Source organism: Polypterus senegalus, chromosome 7 (genome assembly GCF_016835505.1).
Source record: "Polypterus senegalus isolate Bchr_013 chromosome 7, ASM1683550v1, whole genome shotgun sequence".
NCBI classification, from domain to species: Eukaryota; Metazoa; Chordata; class Cladistia; order Polypteriformes; family Polypteridae; genus Polypterus; species Polypterus senegalus.
The window spans coordinates 11,589,603-11,612,259 of NC_053160.1; the positions used below are offsets into that span (position 1 = coordinate 11,589,603).

The 22,657-nt window shown below is 41.2% G+C and overlaps 1 protein-coding gene across 1 annotated transcript in view; it reads left to right on the top strand.

Annotated features, from left to right (window-relative positions):
• Window positions 1-22,657, top strand: part of dnah6 (dynein, axonemal, heavy chain 6) — a 433,707-nt gene that overhangs the window by 227,096 nt on the left and 183,954 nt on the right. Inside the window, exons 44-48 of the mRNA XM_039758084.1 lie at window positions 10,895-10,968; window positions 11,985-12,139; window positions 12,292-12,523; window positions 14,817-14,969; window positions 19,345-19,485. Of these exons, the coding sequence (XP_039614018.1) occupies window positions 10,895-10,968; window positions 11,985-12,139; window positions 12,292-12,523; window positions 14,817-14,969; window positions 19,345-19,485 (755 nt within the window). The remainder of the gene's footprint in view (window positions 1-10,894; window positions 10,969-11,984; window positions 12,140-12,291; window positions 12,524-14,816; window positions 14,970-19,344; window positions 19,486-22,657) is intronic.

The following is a 22,657-nucleotide window of genomic DNA, read 5'->3' on the forward strand; positions in this document are numbered from 1 at the left end:
GGATGTCAAACTGTCCAGCTCCGTGCCTACAATAGAGCCTGCCTTCCTCACCAGTTTGTCCAGGTGTGAGGCATCCCTCTTCTTTATGCTGCCTCCCCAGCACACCACCACATAGAAGAGGGCGCTCGCCACAACCGTCTGGTAGAACATCTGCAGCGTCTTATTACAGATGTTGAAGGACGCCAGCCTTCTAAGGAAGTCTAGTCGGCTCTGTCCTCTCTTGCACAGAGCATCAGTATTGGAAACGAGTCTCGGCGTGTAAAAATCCATGTCCAAGTAGTAAAAAGAAGTAAAAAGTGTCAAGGGAACGAGTCCACATAGAAGAAAGTGGTAGGAGTGATCAGTGAAATAAAGAAAAATAGAGAAAAAGGTAGAAAGATAAAATCATACACGGAGCTGCTGGAAAGGCCGATGTGGGACTGAAAGGATAAAGTACTGTCAAGGAAGACACTCAGACTCTTAACCTGTGGTGAAGGGGAGACAGAGGAATTATGAATAACAAATGAAAAATAATCAGTTTTGGATAATGTTGATTTTGTACCAATGAGGAGAACCTCAGTTTTGTCAGTTTTGTTTAATTTAAGAATAAATAGAAATTGAATTCTCGGTCTGAAGTTTGTTTCTCTTTCCCTTTCCCCCCCTTTGTTCTTTAGTTTCCACTCAGTTCATCTACTTGAATTGACCTCGTGTTTGCTTGTGTCCCTTCTGTTAGACTCATGTTTCATCCATGTTTTGAAAGGACAGAATAGGTGAGATGTAGTAACAACCTCTGCAGTCGCTTTAACTTAAATATGCCAAGCTAAAAGGCAGAGTCTTTAGCCTTGATTTAATGGAGCCTCTTATTCTTTGGCAAGTAGATCAGTCCACAAATTGGAAGCTCTTAAGCGAAATAAATTTTGTATATAATTGTTGGGATTTAAAGAAGACCTGCATCTTGTGATCACGTTGTGCACTCCAGTTTACAGGCATTAACAGATTCTGTAAAGCAAAAAGCAGGGAATACACTTGTTATAATTGTATTGCCCTGGAAGCAAGTGTTGTAACTGAAGTATGAGATTTATTTGTTTGTTCGTTCATTCATTCATTCATTTTCCACTGCTTATCTGAAACTGGGCCATGGGATCAACAGCCTAAGCAGTGAGGCCCATACATTCCTGTCCCAAATCACACTTGATAACTCATAGTGTGGGATCACAGGCCATCTCGGTGATATAATAGTTGCAGTGTACCCAGGGTCTTCCTTGGGTCTCCTTTCAGCTGCTTGTGCCCATATAACCTCCACAAGGATGTGTCGGGTAGGCATTCATATCAGTTGCCCAAATCCCCTCAATTGGCTCCTCTCACTGCGGAGGGTCAGCGGCTCTTCCTCTCTGAGCCTCTCCCTGGTGCTTCTCACCTCGTCTCTAAGGGAGTCCCCAGTCATTCTATGGAGAAACCTCATTTTGTCTGCTTGACCCCATCTTCACGAAATTTGGCAGGCTCATTCCTTACAGCTTACTTACAAAAGTTAAGCAGGTTTAATTTCGAAATTCTATGAGTAACGGTCATAACGGTCGACAACGTCCGCCATGTTGAACTTTCTTATTTATGGCCCCATCTTCACGAAATTTGGTAGGCGACTTCCCTGCACTAACCGAAACCGATGTACGTACTTATTTCAGTGGTATGACACCACTGTCGGCCGCCATATTGAACTTTCCAACGTCACTAATTCTCCAACTTCCCGTGTAGGTAGAAGGCTGACATTTGGCAGGCTCATTCCTTACAGCTTTCTTACAAAAGTTAAGCAGGTTTCATTTCGAAATTCTACGCGTAACAGTCATAATGGTCAACAACATCCGCCATGTTGAACTTTCTTGTTTATGGCCCCATCTTCACGAAATTTGGTAGGCGGCTTCCCTGCGCTAACCGAAACCAATGTACGTACTTATTTCGGTGGTATGATGCCACTGTCGGCCAACATATTGAACTTTCCAACGGTTTGTTACTTATGGGCCCATCTTCAAGAAATTTGGTACGCGGGTTCCCAACGCTAACTGAATCCTACTTACATACATATATACGTCCATAGCCTGCAGCTCAGTCACCGTGTGAGGCGGCGTTAGGTCCCCCATCCCAACGCCTCCCACGTTGTTGGCTGCCTGCCTATATAATGCCGTCCATCGCTCCGCTCTCTACATTCACTTCCTTGCTTCGCTTGATTCACGTCTCCCTGCTGATAACTACAGCCTTTTTATTTAATCCACGGTTTCTCCGCTGTTTTATTGTTCGTTTATTACAATTATAGTTATTTTGTAGGTATTTTAGACTTACTTTACATTGTTCAGGTACACATTTCCTTTATCATTCCAACCGTACCCCCATTAACATGTCTATTGAGGTGATCACCATCGTTCAAAGAACTGTCACTTACCGAGTGGTTTCCATGGACGGAGATGGCACCTACCTTTTCCATTCTCTTTGTTACATATTGCATGGCCATATCAGGCTCACTCTTGATATCCGGAGGAACATTGTGTCTTATGTATTGAATGACTGGGACAGGTTCAAGGTGTGGACTGATGACGGTACAGGAGATAATTATACTACACAGGAGCACTAGAAGAGTGAAATGTTTAAGCCCTTCACCGATGGTTCTGCATGTGAGTTGATGGCTGCCACTGAATTGTTCGGTTGTCACTTTCAAGTGTACCGAAATGGCCAAATATTTTACACCTTTCGACAACCGCCAATGCCTCTTAAACATCTTAGATTCACAGGTGGCGATTTCAGTAGTGGACACTTTGATGTTTATGAATGTTTAAACTCTCAAAAGCTGGATGTGAAGTTATCGATGAAACCGGTTGTATACTTACACCGCTTGACAGATGCCAAATGTCACTTCAACACAAGTCCTACAAATACTGTCGTAATTGAAACAAACCATGAAACTCAAACCGATTATGACAGCAGCAGTCCAAGCTGTGAGATTTGAAACAAGATTACTGTTCACATGGCCGACTGTACGTTGCATGCTCAAGAGTAAGCTCAGCGCACAGCCGGAGGGCCGAACTGACAATGTGATACACAAAGAGATCCTTAACAAATAATTATTGGTATATTTTCCCTCAGTTTAAAAAGGTTTAATTTTCTTCTTAATAAAAATTTGAAGGCAGTACTTCACCGCTGCGAAGCGCGGGTATTTTGCTAGTCCTGAATAAACAGAAATCTTATTAGTTGGCATCAAATCTATCCTCTCTACCCTTCATGGGCTAAAAATTGACATTGATGGGATCGTGGTTCAACCCTCAATCTTTCAATCAGACATCAGCTCAATAGTACAGACAGCCTCTTTTCATCTTCGTGACATTGCTCATCTGCATTCTTTCCTCAGTGTGAAAGATACTGAGTCACTAATTCATGCTTTCATCACTACCTGTCTGGACTATTGCAATGCTTTGTTTTATAGCCTCCCAACTAAATATATCAACAGATTACAATATTTTCAGAATTCTGATGCTCGTTTACTTACACTGTGACAGATAGGGGGCACTGTCGTCCCCTTGAACCCTCAGAACAGACGCCAGACACCAGACAAAAGTCCAAATAATTATTTTATTTGTACTAAAAAAGTGCACAAAGCATCTCCACCTCCACTATACTTCCAAATATACACAATAGTCACAACAATCAAATTAATTATACAATCCTCCACACCTCCCAGCAGCTCAAGTCACCCTTCATCACAACTCAACTCACTGCTGGGATCTCCCACAGTCCTTTTAAACTCTTTGACCCAGAGGTGTTTCTGTCCCTCAGTCCATGTGACTTTGTAACACTTCCGGGTCAAGTGAAAACTCCTTTTCTTCAACCCGGAAGTATGTCATTTCTTCTGTCCCTGTGACTGGGACGTACTTCCGTGCTATAAGAAAAATACAAGTCCTTTAGCCTCCCTACAGCATCCTCGGGCAGCCCCCATGGTATCCAGCAGGGCTGTGAAGGAAAACTCCAAGGTCCATGATGCCCTGCTGGAATTCGGGGCATCTCCACGTTGCAGGGAGAGCTCCATCTGGCGGCTTGAGGGTATTGGCCGGGATAAGCTGCCGGCCATATTCCGCAACACACACTAAAAAATCTGCTCACATCACTCCTGTCCTCTATGATTTGCATTGGTTACCGGTTTCTTCAAGAGTCAAATATAAAATTACTAGCACAATACCCGCGCTTCACAGCGGAGAAGTAGTGTGTTAAAGAAGTTATGAAAAAGAAAAAGGAACAATTTTAAAAATAACGTAGCATGTATTGTACATGTAATGTAACATTAATGTAATTGTTTTGTCATTGATATGAGTGTTGTTGTCATATCTATATATATATATATATATATATATATATATATATATATATATATATATATATATATATATATATATATATATCTATATCTATCTATCTGTATATATATATATATCTCCTTTGGGGTGCCAGAATCCATCGAGGAAGAAAAATGAAAAAAAAAACGGATAACTCTTTGCTCTTACGTGCACTTACTGTAGTGTTGCGTGGGTATTATGAAGTATTGTATCTGTTTAAGTTCTATTTACATTTTAAATATAAGTAATTTTTATTTAGTCGACAGGGATATGTTTGGTAGGAATGAAAGGTAAATTTAGTCAGCATAAATTTTTCTTCACCATAGAAATTTAAAGAGTAAATTCAACTTCCATTGCTACCAAAGATATTTCTGTCGACTAAATAGAACCTACTTATATCCAAATTCGAGCTATTGAGCTGGCGCCTGCCTGACTGGATATGTCACCCTCACTTCGCTCTTACTTTTTACTGTTCATGTAATCCTGGCTAGTCACGAAAAAATTAGAACATGGAAGGAGGATCACACTGAGTATGGCTTTACCAAAATAATTATTGATGGCGAGTAAAGTATCCATTATTCATAAAGCTTCTATTGGCGATCTGTTTTTCTGCGTTAACCTCATATTTTTTTCATAGTTCTTCTCAAACCAAGGGGGTGCGAGGGTAAAATGAATCGGAAAGCGCTGATTTATATATATTGAATATACTGAAATAGTTTTACTGTCAAATAATGCAAACAATACGCGGCATGTGTTTCGCCCTAATTCTGGGCTCATCAGGCATACACACTCACTGCACCCCGTCTCGGGAATCGAACCTCGGACGTCAGCGCTAGAGGCGAAGCCTCTCGTGTTGCACCACGGTGTGTGTTTCGTTTATTTGATAGTATGTAGATCGGGGTGTATATATATATATATATATACTCCTGTAGCCACAATAAATGCCTTTATTTAATTGACAAACCAGGGATGAACAAGTTTTTTTCTACTGCAGCTACAGCCGCGACAACCTCCTCTGTTCCTCAAAAACAGTTCAATTACTCTGTCGTACGGATTTTCGGAGCGCTTCAGTTCCATCAAAACCTCACTTTCTATCCCCATCGAAGCTAATGGTGAAAGGCGAACCCGCCCTATGGTATTCCTGGCATAAGTTTGAATTCACTTTAGGGCTGAAAATGTCCGCTCGACAGAAGCAGCAAACACGGGAATGCTCACCGCCAAATATACCAATGTGAACAGCCGCTCCATGCTCTCGTTCAGATTTTTCTGATGAAGGAAGTCAAGGAGATCAGTGGGAGATTTTCCTGCAAAATCATCCATAGCATACATTACAGTCAGTTCCGTTTTTGGCCGAGACAGATCAAAAAGCGCTCCGTGACTGTTGTGTTAAAGTGTAGAAGGCTGCATGCGTGAAATTTTTCTTGTATTCCCGAAAGTTTTGGGGCTCGAGGAGCATGACGAACATCAGGTTTTCATGGTCTTGAAATCTGGTCTGTGTCTGGCAAATAATATTGTCCAGAATCCTGCCATGGAGTTGTCCGTAGTGCACGCAACGATCTTTCGCTCGGAGCGTTTATGGTGCGTTCAATGGCGTCGTAGACTTCCTCATATCGGCTTCTATCCAATCAATGGGTCTGAATACGGTGACGTTGCCGTACGCCTGCTAAAGGGCCCTACTGACACCAACTCAAAATCTGATTGGTTGAAGTCCATCCTTTCTATTTGCTTTGCGGTTCTCTACTGTTTTATTGTGCGTTTATTGCGATTGTTATAGTTATTGTGTAGCTATTTTAGACTTAGTTTACTGTTCAGATACCTATTTCCTTTATTTAATTCGCGGGTTCTCCACTATTTTTTGTTCCTTTATTACGATTATAGTTATTTATTGATTCCCTTCTTTGGCTGACTGCCTGCTCATATAAGGCGCTCCACTGTTTTTTTGTGAGGCAGCCTTTACACAGCTTCTCCGCTGTTTTATTCTCCTTGCTTCGCGGTTCTGTACTGTTTTATTGTTCGTTTATTACGATTGTTATAGTTATTGTGTAGCTATTTTAGACTTAGTTTACTGTTCAAGTACCCATTTCCTTTATTTAATTTGCGGGTTCTCCACTATTTTTTGTTCCTTTATTACGATTATAGTTATTTATTGATTCCCTTCTTTAGCTGACTGCCTGCTCATATAATGCGCTCCACTGTTTTTTTGTGAAGCAGCGTTTACACAGCTTCTCCGCTGTTTAATAAACAAATGCCATATAAGCCCGTCGTTTTTCCTTGCTTTGCCAACTAAGCAGCCTTTTTATTTAATCCACGGGTTCTCCGCTGTTTTATTGTTGGGAGCTCTTCCTTCTTTTCTACGTACTGCGGTCACAGTCAGTTCACGTGATTACGTGGGAGGCGTGATGATGTCACATGCAGCTCCGCCCCCCCCTCGGCCCTCGGGCTAACGTCCATTACAGTATATGGAGAAAAATAGGTTCCAGTTATGACCATTACGTGTAGAATTTTTTGTAAGTAAGCTGTAAGAAATGAGCCTGCCAAATGTCAGCCTTCTACCTACACGGGAAGTTGGAGAATTAGTGATGAGTGAGTGAGTGAGGGCTTTGTCTTTTATTAGTATAGATCCTTCTCACTTTTAAAGCCCTTCATGGTTTAGCCCCTCATTATCTGTCTGAACTGCTGCTTCCTTACACTCCTGCCTATGCATTAAGTTCATCGGACGCTAAGTTACTCTCTGTACCTAAATACAGGTTCGTAACTATGGGTGGCAGAGCTTTCAGAGTAATAGCCCCTAAAATTTGGAATTCTTCTCCTTAATCTCCCGTAATCTTACAATTTGCCTGAAGAAGTGGCCTGAGTTGCCTCGAAAGCTTGCATATTGTAATCTTTTTAGTTAGCCAATAAAAGGGGTCATTTTGCTTGGCTGTTCTTTACAAACATCTGTTAAAATCACATCTCTTCAATGAATATTATTCTTCTTCATGTATGTAATTTCTACTGTCTTGTATTGAATTGTAAAGTGTCCTTGAGTGTATGAAAGGTGCTACATAAATAAAACTTATTATTATTATTATAACTGCATAAGTGCGCTCACCACCCAGATCCACCAGTGAATCTCGCCATCTTTTTCCCTCTCACTCGTTCGTGATCAAGACCCAGAGATACAGTACTTGATCTCCTCCAATTGAGACAGTAACTCGCCTCCCACTCAGAGAAGACAGACCACCTTTTTACTTTGTCATATACGACGTATAAGGAAAGTATTGTTATCGTCCAAAAAATTCGATGTCAAGATTTGAATGAATCTCGACATTTTAGACCTCCCTGACTTTCTCGTATACAAAGTACAGGGAAAGTATCGGAATCCTCCAACAATTCCATTTCATGAGTTTGATGAATCTCGACGTTTTAGACCTACCTGAGTCCGAAAATACGATTTTTGGAATTATGTCTGTGTGTTTATGTGTGTGTGTGTGGATGTACAGTTATTGGCCCAACATTTTGAGAATGACCTAAGTATTGGTTATCACAAAGTTTTCTCCTTCAGTGTTTTTAGATCTTTTGGTCAGATGTTTCTGAGGTACCCTGAAGTAGAATTACAAGCATTTCAGAAGTTTCAAAGGCTTTTATTGACAATGACATAAAGTTGATGCAAATAGTTCATATTTGCAGTGTTGGCCCTTCTTCCTTTTTTCAAGACCTCTGCAATTCGCCCTGGCAGGCTGCCCATCAACTTCTGACTGATGGCTGCCCATTTTGGCATAATCAGTGCATGAAATTTGTCAAAATCGGTGGGTTTTTGTTTGTCCACCCGACTCTCAAGTTCTGAATTGAATTAAGGTCTGGGGAGTTTCCTGGCAATGGACCCCAAAATTTCGATGTTTTCTTCCCTGAGTCACTTAGTTCTCACTTTTGCCTTATGTCCTGGTGCTCCATCATGTTGGTCACCAAACTGTTCTTGGATGGTTGGGAGAAGATACTCTCGCAGGATGTTTTGGTCTCATTCTCTATTCATGGCTGTGTTCTTAGGCCAAATGGTGAGTGAGCCCTGCACTCCCTTAGCTGACATGAATGGTCTCAGGATGCTTTACTCACCTTTTCTTTTTTTCCGGATGCCCCAAACAATCGGAAAGGGGATTCATCAGAGAAAATGACTTTCCCCCAGCAGTCCAACCCCAGAATATCAGTCTGTCCCTGATGTTTTTCTTGGCTTCTTTGCTGCCCTTCTTGACACCCACCAGGCCAACCTTCCAAAAGTCTTCGCCTCCCTCACTGTGCCTGCGGATGCACTCACACCCGCCTGCTGCCATTCCTGAGCAATCTCTGCATTGGTGGTCCCCCGATCCCAAGCCATGAATCCACTTTAGGAGACGGTCCTGGACTTTCTTGGTCTCCCTGAAGCTTTCTTCACCTTTCTATTCTATCTCAATCAGCATGACAGAGTGGTCTCCAGCCTTGTCCTCGTCAACATTCTCCCTCGTGTTAACAAGAGGATCACTGAAATGACGTCAGCAGGTCCTTTTTGTGGCAGGGCTGACATGCGGTGGAAATGGGTTTGTGGGGATGAAGCTCATTTTCATGGCAAAGCGGGACTTTGCAATTAATTGCAACTCATCTGATCTCTCTTCAGAACATTCTGGAGTAAATGCAAATTGCCATCATGAAAACTGAGGCAGCAGACTTTGTGAAAATTAATATTTGTGTCATTCTCAAAACCTTTGGCCACGTCTGTATGTAAACATGATACCTCAAGTACACTTTCACTTAGTCAACCAAGTTTTAGTTTGGGCCTGGCCAGTACTTAGATGGGACACCATCGAGGAAAAGCTTGGTTTGCTGCTGGAAGACGTGCTGGTGAGGCCAGCAGGGGGGTGTTTACTCTGCGGTGTGTGTGTGTGTGGATCCCAATGCCCCAGTGCAGTGATGGGGGGACGCTGTGCTGTAAACCTGGCATCACTCTTCGGGTAAGACATAAAACTGAGGTCCTGACTCTCTGTGGTCATTAAAGATGTCTGGCCATCTTTTTTTAAAGAGTTGGCTGCATCCTGATGTCCTGGCTAAATCATTCATCTCAACCCCATCCATTCTGCACCCCTAATCATCCCCTGTCTCTGATTGGCTATCTCTCTCACCCCTTCACCACCTAACAGCTAATGTGTGGTGAGCGTACTGGCACAAAATTGGCTGCTGTTGCATCATCCAGGTGGGGGCTGCACAGTAGTGGAGGTTGAAGTGGCTCCCCACTAACTGTGAAAAGTGCTCTGAGTAATGAGAAAAGCACTATAGAAATGAAAAGAATGGTTAATTATGTAATCTTAACATATGACTCTTATGACTCTAACCCAGCGTTTCTCAACCTGTAAGTATTTGCGACCCGAGTTTTCATAACAGTTTTAATCGCGCCCCCCTAACGTTTTTTTGAAAGGAGCCCACTAATACCAATTTGCTCTTTTTTAATTAATGATATATCATAGATGCATACCTGTACCTTTTGCAGAATGTCAGCCTGTCCATTATGTTTTTCTTGGCTTCTTTCCTGCCTTTCTTGACACCAGGCCATCCTCCAAGACAGCGTTTCTCAACCTTTAAGTATTTGCGACCTGAGTTTTCATAACAGTTTTAATCGCACTGCCTAACGTTTTTTTGAAACCCTAATAAAATGTATTCCTATATGTTTTGCTGCCGATACACCGCTACAAGATTTATTATACCTACTTAACTTTTATCGACATTTATCTAACTCTATATTTATTTTTCTAGTATCAGAACGTAGTTTAAGTTAATTTGTTTTGGTTGCAACAGATGGATTTTTCATATTTTTGATTCTTGTTTTCTTTTTTCACATCTTTGCCCCCCCCCATTTTTGTTACTTCACGCCCACCTAGGGGGGCCCACCCCAAAGTTTGAGAACCACTGCTCTAACTTATGTACCTTCAGTCAATCCCAGTTTCAACCTTTTAATTCCATATTGTAAGGAATAAAATGTGAAAAAATCTAATGGGTCACTTGGTGATCCTACATCTTGGGACATCTTAGCTAAACCAATGAGCTTGACGGACTGATTCGTCTTCTATCGTTTGTCAAATTTCCTGTGTTCTTATCCGCACTGAAGTTAAAACTAAGATTAACTCTCTGTTAAACCCATGTCACATTATTATTATGATTATTAGATTTTTGATTTGATTTACTTTATTAATCCCTGAGGGAAAATAGTCTTCTCACATGACCTTTGGATGTCAGAGTGTAGGGTCAGCCATTGTACATCACCCCCTGGAGCAATTTTCAGGTTAAGGGTCTTACTCAAGGGTCCAACAAAGTATTATTATTATTATTATTATTATTATTATTATTATTATTATTAAATAAGAAAGAAGTTGGAAAGGCACCGATTTATTGTATAACAGGAATATGAGTGGCACACAATGAAATTTCTTTCACTATAATGAGAACTGCTGGTATTTTCTTTTTTCTTGGAATTGAAATGAATTTAGCCTCAGGTCATCACTGCTGATATTACCTGTCTGTTATTTTTTGTTTTGTTTTAGGTAAATATTTTCAATTTCAGATTGACCCTGAATATTTTACAAAGAACCCAATCATTTTTGGAGACTTCTTGAAGGTAATCATTCAACAGTAATGGAATGTAATTTTAATTAGACTTTACATATTGCAAACTGTTGTAGATTGACGGAGGAAAACAAAGGGAAGCAGGACTCAGCTCTGAAGATTTTGTGATTCTAATTCAGATTATTCAGAGCAGTCCATGCTTCAAATGTCTGATACACGTCCAGACACAGTGTGATACTTGCACAATGGCAACTGGTCATTGTCTTACAATTGTGTAACAGGCACTGTGAATGGAGTTCCACCCCAACAAATCATTGACCATTGCCCAGCACAAAGTCTAGCAATCAGTATGGGACTTCCACAATTTTGTAGATCATTTCTTGTGTTCATGTGGTCTTTTTATGGCAAGACAGTCAATCAGAAATATACATAAAAAGCTTACCATTGTCTGCTTGTTTTCATGCAAATGGAACCATTCTTTCTAGATTCAACAGTTTTTTGTCATAGCACCTATATGTTTAGATAGATAGATAGATAGATAGATAGATAGATAGATAGATAGATAGATAGATAGATAGATAGATAGATAGATAGATAGATAGATAGATAGATAGATAGATATGAAAGGCACTATATAATAGATAGATAGATAGATAGATAGATAGATAGATAGATAGATTGATAGATAGATAGGAAAGGCACTATATAATAGATAGATAGATGGATATGAAAGGCACTATATAATAGATAGATAGATAGATATGAAAGGCACTATATGATAGATAGATAGATAGATAGATAGATAGATAGATAGATAGATAGATAGGAAGGAAAGGCACTATATGATAGATATATAGATAGATAATAGGTTGGTAGATAGACAGGAAGGAAAGGCACTATATAATAGATAGATAGATAGATAGATAGATAGATAGATAGATAGATAGATAGATAGATAGATAGATAGATAAACAGATGACTCATACACATATTTTACACTAGAATACTAGAATTACAGTATCTTTGCAGATGTAAAGTTAAATATATACGTATATTTTGTACTTGTAGCCTGGTGTGGAGAAGGTTGATAGAATTTATGAAGATTTGACAGATATAGGCAAGATAAAGCAAGTACTTCAGGACTACCTCGATGACTACAATATGACATACTCTAAAGAAACACAGCTGGTATTTTTTCAAGATGCAGTGGAGCATGTCTCAAGGTATTTGGGTACTTTTATTTGTCTTTGTATCAAATGTTTCATTTGTAAATGTTAAAACAAACAAATATTCAGTGTACTTCTGGCTTGATTTTTTTGTATTTTATCAGCAGCTCGCCCTTTAAATTTTTCTTTCTAAAACAACTCTCTTCTAGGATTGCCCGGATGATCCGACAGGAGAGAGGCAATGCCCTTTTGGTTGGGGTTGGCGGCACAGGCAAACAGTCTCTTACAAGACTTGCATCTCACATGTGTGGGTATCGCTGCTTTCAGATTGAGCTCAGTCGAGGATACAACTACGACAGTTTTCACGAGGATCTACGAAAACTATACAAAATGGCAGGAGTTGAAGGAAAAGACATGGTGTTCCTGTTTACAGATACACAGGTATCATCAGTTTTTTTCAATTAATTTAAAGGCCATGTGGAGTTTTCATTTTCCTTATAGGGAAATTCTGGATTCATCCCACCATCCAAGGTAGATAGAGAGATAGAACTTTATTTGTCTCTGGGGGCTTTTCACAGACATTCATTAAATAAATAAATGCATAAACAGATAGATAATATACAGTATATATAGGCTAGGAATTTGCGCTGGCAATCGGAAGGTTGCCGGTTCTAATCCAGTAAACACCGTAGTGACTCTACTTCATTAGGACCTTGAGCAAGGCCCTTAACTTACAATGGCTCCCACCTTTGTATGACGTTAATCTGCATGTAGGCGCTCGAACCTGCACGGGAACACCTGGGGGTTGTGGCAGAACTGGTACTCCAGCCACCATAAAATACCTCACGCTGTTCCATTCCATCTGAACTAGTGTGGTGCTGAGGTGTCACCCATTGCAAGGCTGCACGCGGGTCATAATCTGGGATCCTGAGTTGGTTTATCATGTGGTGGGTGTGGCAATGTGCTGTATCAGCGCCTGCTCCTAACTTCATTCATATATATATATATATATACTGTATATATTGTGAGGGACGGCTGGCAGCTCAACCCGTACAAAACCCCCAGGACGCTAGATGGCGACTTCCCTGCAGCTTAGCGGTTCCCCAGATTCCCGCAGGGCATTATGGGAGATGCAGTTCGGCTTCACAGCCCTGCTGGGTACCGTGGGTGCTGCCAGGGGACGCTGCAGGGAGACAAGGAGATTTCGGTTTCCAATATAGCCCGGAAGTACTCCCAAGTCATGGGGACGGAAGGGCAGAAGTACTTCCGGGCTGAAGAAAAATGTAATTCTCCATCTGACCCGGAAGTGCTGACAAGTCACGTGAACAGAAGAGGAGAAGCACTTCCGGGTCAAGGGCTATATAAAGGACTGGTGGAGAACCAGGAAGGGAGCCAGAGTTGGGAGGGAGTGTGACAGAGCTGCTGGGAGGAGAGGAGGAGAATTGTTTATTCATTGTGTGCTTATTGTGGCTGTGGTACTTTGGAGGCATTAATTTACGAAGAAAATTAAAATACTTCTTGGTACTTTTAAGCTTGCATCTGTCTGTTGGGATTCACGGGGCAACAGCATCCATTCTCTTACAATATATATATATATATATATCTATATATATAAAGGAGAGTTGGGATCGGAGAGACTGTGTTTGTGTGTTTGTGGAGGGATGGAGAGTTAAGGCGGGTGGGAGTCATGTGATCATCTCCCCTCCCATTCACGTCATTTCATTCACTTCATTTCGCTCCGAGCTGAGCTCCGCAGCTGACGCGGTCTTGCCGTTCTTTTTCCTTAGTGTTTAGTCCTCTCTCCTTTACTGATTTACTGTTTACTAGGCACAGTACTTACTGACTAGTATTTTTTTCCTTTAGTGTTTCTACTTAGTGTTCCTTAGTGTTTAGTAGACGCGGTGTGCCTTTGTTCCCGGCGGTGTTGCGGTTTACTGTTACTTTCTACTTCATTTTTGTATTTTAGTGTTTAGTAGACTTTTACTTTATCTCATTTACTGTTGTTTTTTACTGTTGTTCCCGGCGGTGTTGCTGTTTTTCCCGTTTCTATTTTTTATGTAGCATGTTCACGGATTAGTCATAAAGAAAATTTATATATTTTGACTCCAGGAGGACAAACCAAAAATGTTGTATATAAAGAAGCTCTATAAGTCGCATGTAGATACATAATTATTCCAACTACAGCAACTGCAGCAAAGCCCACGAGATCTGCTAGTGTATATATATATATATATATGTACAAGGCTGGATAAAACTGGCAGCACTCTGAGGATTTTGTTTTTTGATTTCTCCGGTGTATTACATTCTATCCAGGATATGTTGAAGGAAGGTGGCAGTGGGAGAGAAAATCTATTTAAAAAATGGGTTCAGGGCGTTAGCTCTGTCCACATCCCTTTTCTAGCACCTGAGCCCTGGATTGCTTTTAGTCCATTAATTATCCAGCCATTCTTCCCCTTATTCTGAGTGAGTTTGTTTTCTATTGTTTTCAGGTTTGTTTTTTTTTTTTAGGTTTCTTTGTCTTTCAGATTCTCTTTTGCAAAGACGTGCAGTTCCATGGATTGGTAGCTCCAGATTCTCCCAGTATGGGCTTACCTTTCCATGGACTGGCATTCTACCCACAATTATTTCCTACTTTGCGTTGTTTGATTTTGGAATCGTTTTCTGCTCCCTCAGCAACCCAGAACTGATGATGATTATGAGTTTTTTTTTTGTTTTTTTTTTTAATTCTTTCCAGATTGTTGTGGAGGAGTTCCTAGAAGACATAAACAACATGCTGAACTCTGGAGAAGTGCCTAATCTTTTTGAAAAGGATGAGCTTGAGCAAGTTCTGGCAGCCACTCGTCCTAAAGCAAAAGAAGCTGGCATACCAGAGGGCAACAGAGACGAGGTAGGAATTTGCTTGCATGTTATTATACTCGACCCCATGCCACGTGCCAGTTTTCATTATGCTGACTGTACCAACCCAAATCTATGGAGAATATTCAGATTAATAACTGAGAAAGAAGTGCTGATTAGGATTCAATACAAGTATACTGACAATTGTATAATTCTGGAGGATTAGGAGCACACAATGATCCCCCTTCAATACACAAAATACTGCGGTACCTGAACTTGCCATTACCTACCATGAGATGTGGTACTTCATTCCGAATTATATATATGAAATCAATCACACATTCGTCATCATATGGAGGCAGGCCAGTTATGAAACCTTTCCATGTTACTTTTATTATCTTCTTTAATGATTTACACCCTATGGCGTATGGCCAGGATCCTTGGCAGGCCGGGACGCCTCTATAATGGAATGACTAGAGGGAAAGAGCTCATCCAGGGCATTACCTCCCCGGAACACTAGAGGGCAGCTCCCCTGGCTTGCAGTGGTGCCACAGGTTTGGAACATGGAAGTTCAACCCTGCTGGGGGCCCTGTGGGCACCACCAGAGGGCGCCTGGAGGATTACTGAGCCCTTGGTTGCAGTGGGTGTGGCGGAAGTGCTGCCGGAAGAATGTCATCAAGCACTTCCAGAGTGCCCTATAAAAGGAGCCAGCCACCACCATAAATCCAGGAGCCAGAGAAAGAGATAGAGAGAGGAAGATGAAGAGACAAGGAAGAAGAAAAGACTTTGTTGATTTGGACATTTGGTGCTTGTACTGCGCTGTGCAGTGGGGAGCAACAAGGAAAGCTCTACCCCGTCTAAAATAAAGGTGTGCTGTGCAGCAAGACGGGGCTCTGTGTCTGTTTAGTCCAAAGTTTGGGGAACTGTACACCTCCTGGTGGTCCACAACCCTTTCCATCTTCAGATGAGCTGCTTCTCTGACATGCGAACAGCTTGGGAGCTTCCAACAAACCTTTTTTCATTAAACGCATTTTCTGTGTTTTGCATTATGAAAATTTCTGAAAATCAGGAAAATATCATTTTGATTAGTTTGAATGTGAGGCCATGTCAAATAAATAACTGCTGCTCCTTTCTTGTGTAATTTAAAGAAAAGAAGATGTTAAGAAGGCTAACAGAATGTCAGGTTATATAGCGCCCTGATGTGTGGAGTACAAGACCATGGTGGGTCTTCTCAAGCTTTACAACACACTGGTGAGGCCACATCTGGAGTCCTGGGTGCAGTTTTGGTCTCCAGGCTACAAAAAGGACATAACAGCACTGGAAAAGGTCCAGAGAAGAGCAACTCGGCTGATTCAGGGGCTACAGGGGATGAGTTATGAAGGAAAGATTAAAAGAGCTGAGCCTTAAGGAGATTAAGAGGAGACCTGACTGAAGTGTTCAAAATGATGAAGGGAATTAGTCCAGTGGATCAGAACTGTGTCTTTAAAATTAATTCATCAAGAAGGACTTAGGAGACACAGTGGACACATCAATATCAACTGCCAGTCAGTGTTCAGAAGCCATTAAATAGGCTAACAGAATGTCAGGTTATATAGCGCCTTGATGTGTGGAGTACAAGTCACAGGAGGTTCTGCTCAAGCTTTATAACACACTGGTGAGGCCTCATCTGGAGTACTGGGTGCAGTTTTGGTCTCCAGGCTACAAAAAGGACATAACAGCACTAGAGAAGGTCCAGAGAAGAGCGACTAGGCTGATTGAGGGGCTACAGGGATGAGTTATGAGGAAAGATTCAAAGAGCTGAGCCTTAAGAAGACCAAGAGGAGATAAAGAGGAGACCTGACTGAAGTGTTTAAAGTTATGAAGGGAATTAGTCCAGTGGATCGAGACTGGGACTTTAAAATGCGTTCACCAAGAACACGGGGACACAGTTGGAAACTTCATCCATCCATTATCCAGCCCGCTATAACTAACTACTAATCCTAACTACATGGTCACGGGGGTCTGCTCGAGCCAATCCCAGCCAACACAGGGCACAAGGCAGGAGACAAACCCCGGGCAGGGTGCCAGCGCACACACACCCACACACCAAGCACACACTAGGGACAGTTTAGAATCACCAATGCACCTAACCTGCACTTGTTAAGGATAAATTTCACACAAAGAGTAGGATGTTGTTTTTTCACACAGAGAACCACAGACACATGGAATAAGCGACCAAGTAGTGTGGTACTACTAGTGTTGAGCTTTTTTTGGAAGAAATAAGTGGACAGGACTGGCGAACTTTGTTGGGCTGAATGGCCTGTTCTCATCTAGATTGTTCTAATGTTACCCCAAACCTTTTTTTTATGTTCTTCTGTTTTATTTTAAACTGTGTGGGATGCCTCCACGCTGGAAGGACCGGTGGTGGGGGAGCATATCCAGAGCGATACCTCCCCAGGAGTGCTCGGTAGCAGCACCCCTGGATTCCAGCTGAGCCTTTACAGGAGATGAAGCAGAGACCTGAGTGAAGTGTTTAAAATTATAAAGGGAATTAGTTCAGTGGATCGAGACGATGATCTTAAAATGAGTTCATCAAGAAGGACTTAGGAGTCACAGTGGACACATCACTATCAACTGCCAGTCAGTGTTCAGAAGCCATTAAGAAGGCTAACAGAATGTCAGGTTATATAGCGCCTTGATGTGTGGAGTACAAGTCACAGGAGGTTAGATAAAATGTAAAGAATTATACATAGGAAGTAAAAATGTGAGGTTTGAATACACAATGGGCGGTCAGAGAATTGAGAGTCCACCTTATGAGAAGGATTTAGGAGTCATAGTGGACTCTAAGCTATCCACTGCCAGACTGTGTTCAGAAGCCATTAAAAAGGCTAACAGAATGTCAGGTTATATAGCGCCTTGATGTGTGCAGTATAAGTCACAGGAAGTTCTGCTCTAGCATTATAACACACTGGTGAGGCCTCATCTGGAGTACTGGGTGCAGTTTTGGTCTCCAGGCTATGAAAAGGACATAACAGCACTAGAGAAGGTCCAGGGAAGAGCGACTAGGCTGATTGAAGGGCTACAGGGGATGAGTTATGAGGAAAGATTAAAAGAGCTGAGCCTTTAAAGGAGACTAAGAGGAGACCTGACTGGAGTGTTTAAAATGATGAAGTGAATTAGTCCAGTGGATCGAGATGGTGACTTTAAAATGAGTTCATCAAGAACACGGGAACACAGTTGGAAACTTGTGGAGGGGAAATTTCACACAAACATTAGGACGTCTTTCTTCACACAGAGAACAACAGACCCTTGGAATAAGAGATCAAGTAGTGTGGCAGAAAGTAAGACTTTAGGGACTTTCAAAACTCGACTTGATGTTTTTTTGGAAGAATTAAGTGGACAGGACTGGCAAGCTTTGTTGGGCTGAAAGGCGTCTTCTCGTCTAGATTGTTCTAAAGCAGTGTGTCTGGTGGTGCAACCCATTTCTTTCCATGGTAGTGATTTCATAACCCGCCAAGCAAGGAGGGTGGCACTTAGAGTCCCTTGGTGAATTGATCATGAACATCAGAAGTCGGTGGAGGGGTCCCCCTTTGAAAAATCGAGCACAAATATCACAGCAGCGGAGGTTCAACCCAGTGGATCCTAAAGAACTCTTTGACCATAAGAAGGAAGACTCTCCAGTCTGACGAAACTAGAGTTGGCCTCGGTTTTAAGTGTCACGTCTGGTGGAAACCTGGTGTGACAGATAGGGGGCGCTGTTGACCCCTGAACCCTCAGACAACGCGTTCAGACACCAGGTAAAAAGTCCCAATAATGAATTTATTATTTCAATAATGTGCACAAAGCACTATACTCAATAATACAATAATAATAATAATAATAATAATCAATCACAATAAATCCTCCTCTCCTCCCAGCAGCTCCGTTACCCTTCTTCCCAACTCGGCTCCTTGCTGGGATTTCCCACAGTCCTTTTATACTCCTTGACCCGGAAGTGCCTCTGCCCCTCAGTCCACATGATTTCATAGCACTTCCGGGTCAGATGAAATCTTCTTCTTTTCTTCTGCCCGGAAATACTTCTTTCCTTCCGTCCCCATGATTAGGGAGTTCTTCCGGGCTATAATAAAAACTTTCGTCCCCTGGTGGCCCCCATGGCATCCAGCAGGGCTGTGAAGTTGAACTCCATTGACCAGGATGCCCTGCGGGAATTCGCACCACCTCCATGTGGCAGGGAGGACTCCATCTGGCGGCTTGGGGGTATTGGCCGGGATAAACTGCCGGCCGTATATCACACTGGCATCACTCATCCCCATTCTGAAAGATGATTAAAATAAATCATTATCATTTTTGACTCACCCTCATGTAAAAAGACTGCTAAACAAATTTAAAAAATACATTTTCCTTTTTAATCCCAAATGCATGTGATTTCTATGATGTTTGTTTTGAAGGTTTTTCAATTTTTCATCTCCCAAGTCCGGGAGAAGTTACACATTGTGCTGTGCATGAGCCCAGTGGGAGAAGCCTTCAGAGCCCGGTGCCGAATGTTTCCATCTCTGGTGAACTGCTGCACCATTGACTGGTTTGTTCAAGTGAGTAATATTTACATTTCTTTCTTTCTTTTCTTTCTCCTAGCATTGATTTCCTGTCTTTCTACCTTAGTAAATTCTTCACACGTTCGAAGATACAGCCTTTCTTTTGTTATCTTGAGGATATAGTAGAGTAAAATGACTTTAATTGATCCCAAGTCATGTATGCAATTTACTGTTGTGGTAATGGGAAGATACGGGTAAACCTAAAACACACTTTTAGGGTGCCGGCTGGGTCGCCCCATTTAATTCATTCTCCATAGAGGCAGCAGGCACGCAATGGCACAAAACTAACAAAAAACAACAGACAGAGGTTTGCCTCAAGATGAGTGCTGCTGCTCAGCAGAGAAGGTCTGGCGTAGTGGAGCTCCATCCTGAGGTCAGCTTTGGTCAGACTGAAACACTTTCTTACACGGATGGATGACTTTTATAGGAAAATTTGGAAATTTTAAAACTGTGTACCGTGCAATCTGTTTGAGATATCTGAGCAAAAATTGAACTTTCTCAGCAAAAGTTCTTTAAAGAATAAAGAATAGAGTCAGTTGTCTTCATCGGGCATCTTGGATGAGAAAAGAGGTGATACTAATAGCAACAGTACCCCCTTCATGTCCCAGAGTGGAAGTACATACTGTATATACTCGCGTTTAAGTTCTCCCACGTATAAGTCGGGGCTTGATTTTACCGTATCATTTCTGGTATTTTATAATGTCGGTCGTGTAAGTCGAATGTGGCAAACTCACGCTGTTGGTCCAACAGATTATGATATGCTAACACCCACCTGAGAGAGTAAACACGGAGCACATGGCCTTTTTATTTTTCTGTATTGTACCTACGTGACCACACGGTAATACCCAAACTATTCCGAAGCGAAATTTGCACTGATTTCTGTTTTTTGTATCTCACACCCTCATACACCTTTATCGCAAGAGCATCCCTTATCTACGATGGAGAGTTCAATAAGAAGAAAATATGAAGCTGCTTTTAAATTAAATGTCGTTGAAGCGGCGAAAGAAATTGGCAAATGCACTGCTGTAACAAAATTCGATGGTTTCTGAGAAACTGGTGTGAGATCGGAGGAGGCAAGAAGACGTAAAAAAAAATAAGTGTCGTATTTTTGAACGGGTCTGATTTTATGATCGATTTTTCAGGTTTCGAGACCCGACTTATACGCAAGTATATACGATACCTTTGACATGCCTGGAAGGAGATACCCTGACGTGAGCGTGTGACATTTTATAATGTTGTGCATATTTTTCATCATCATATTTATATTTCTGGGCAAATTTTACAGTAACATGAAATATATATTATTGTTTTATAATTGGTATTATTTTCTTTCATTGTCACATTTATATTACGAACCAAAGTACCCAGCTTTGCCCAGGTATCCACTTTAACAAAAGAATAAACATCTGAGTGTCTGTTCGGTTGCTATGTCTCTTTCATTCCAACAAATGGCGTGTCACAAACATTAAGAATGCTTTTACAAACTCCATACCAAATACAATATAACAAGAAAATATGCACTGCATTTGTCATTCCAACAGATGGTGCATCACAATGATTAACACTGCTTTTATGAATCTGACATTAAATTGGCATAAAACAGTGATATGTATTGCATTTGTCATTCCAACAGGTGGTGCTTCACAAACATTAGCACTGCTTTTACAAACCCCATACTAAATGGCATATAATTGAGACATATGAATTGTATTTTTCATTCATCACAAACATTTGCAGTATATTACTACAAATGTTTGTAATACAACATCTGTTGAAATTGACAAACACAATGCATTTTATTACTACATGAATTACAATATATGGTGCACTGAAGACTTTAACACTGAGATCAACATCGATTGCATAGATGTCAACCCGTCTTAGACAGGTAGCACAGTGAATATCTCTATAAAGGGTAACAAGGCAAACCTTTATGTGTTTTCACTCTTTTGTCATCACTGACTGTCCCATGTGACATCTACATTACCTCTGTGTCAATTTGTCTGCTCTCAAGAATCAAAAATTTGTTCTTTTTGCGTCTGATTGAATTCCATGATTGTCACAACTCCCTGCTGGGTTAGAACTATGAACACTACTTTTTTGTATTTCATGGTTTTGTGTGGTTTCACAAATGGATCTTTAATCAAACATTAATAAACTGTTTTGTTGAATAAGTAGATCTATGGGTTGCCGAAAACATCAGCAATAGGGGAGTGCCAGGGGGACTGAATCACAGACCACACCAAAGAGAATATAACAGGAAAATATGCACTGCATTTGTCATTTCAACAGGTGGTGCATCACAAACATTAATATTGCTTTCAGAAACCCTATACCGAATGGCATATAACAGAGGCATATCTATCTATCTATCTATCTATCTATCTATCTATCTATCTATCTATTATATAGTGCCTATCTATCTATCTATCTATCTATCTATCTATCTATCTATCTATCTATCTATCTATCTATCTATCTATCTATCTATCTATTATATAGTGCCTATCTATCTATCTATCTATCTATCTATCTATCTATCTATCTATCTATCTATCTATCTATCTATCTATCTATCTATCTATCTATCTATTGTGACAAAACGAGACTCCACACATGATAGGTTTGGGGCAGCAACCATATACAGTAATCCCTCGCTACTTCGCGGTTCACTTTTTGCGGATTCACGACTTTGCGGGTTTTTAAATATAGTAGTAGTCCAATTTTGCAACAAGGTCGACGACGTCATGACCGCCTACAAGCTGCTCTTCGACCGGAAAAAGAAGCAGCAGCAGCAACTGCCGATCACAATGTTTTTACAGCCTCGCAAAAAAGAGCCAGTTCCTACTACTACTACGGATACACCTTCGGAGACCGTGGAAGAGGTGCCCCAGGTAATGGCACCGCCGTCTGAAGAGACGTAAAATACAGTCATCGGCTGCGCAGTAAAAGTCATCATCACCTTCATTGTCATCATTTTTACTGCACAGCATATTTAACACCATCATCACGTCATATATAGCTACGTGTACTTCGCTATACAGTAACTGTAAACTTATCTACCAATTTCATATTGCTTAACAGTTGTCCCTGTTATTAATAGAGTAAAGGGTGGGTTGTAAACAGTACAGGGAGGGTTTAAAAACATCCAAATACACGTTAGATAATT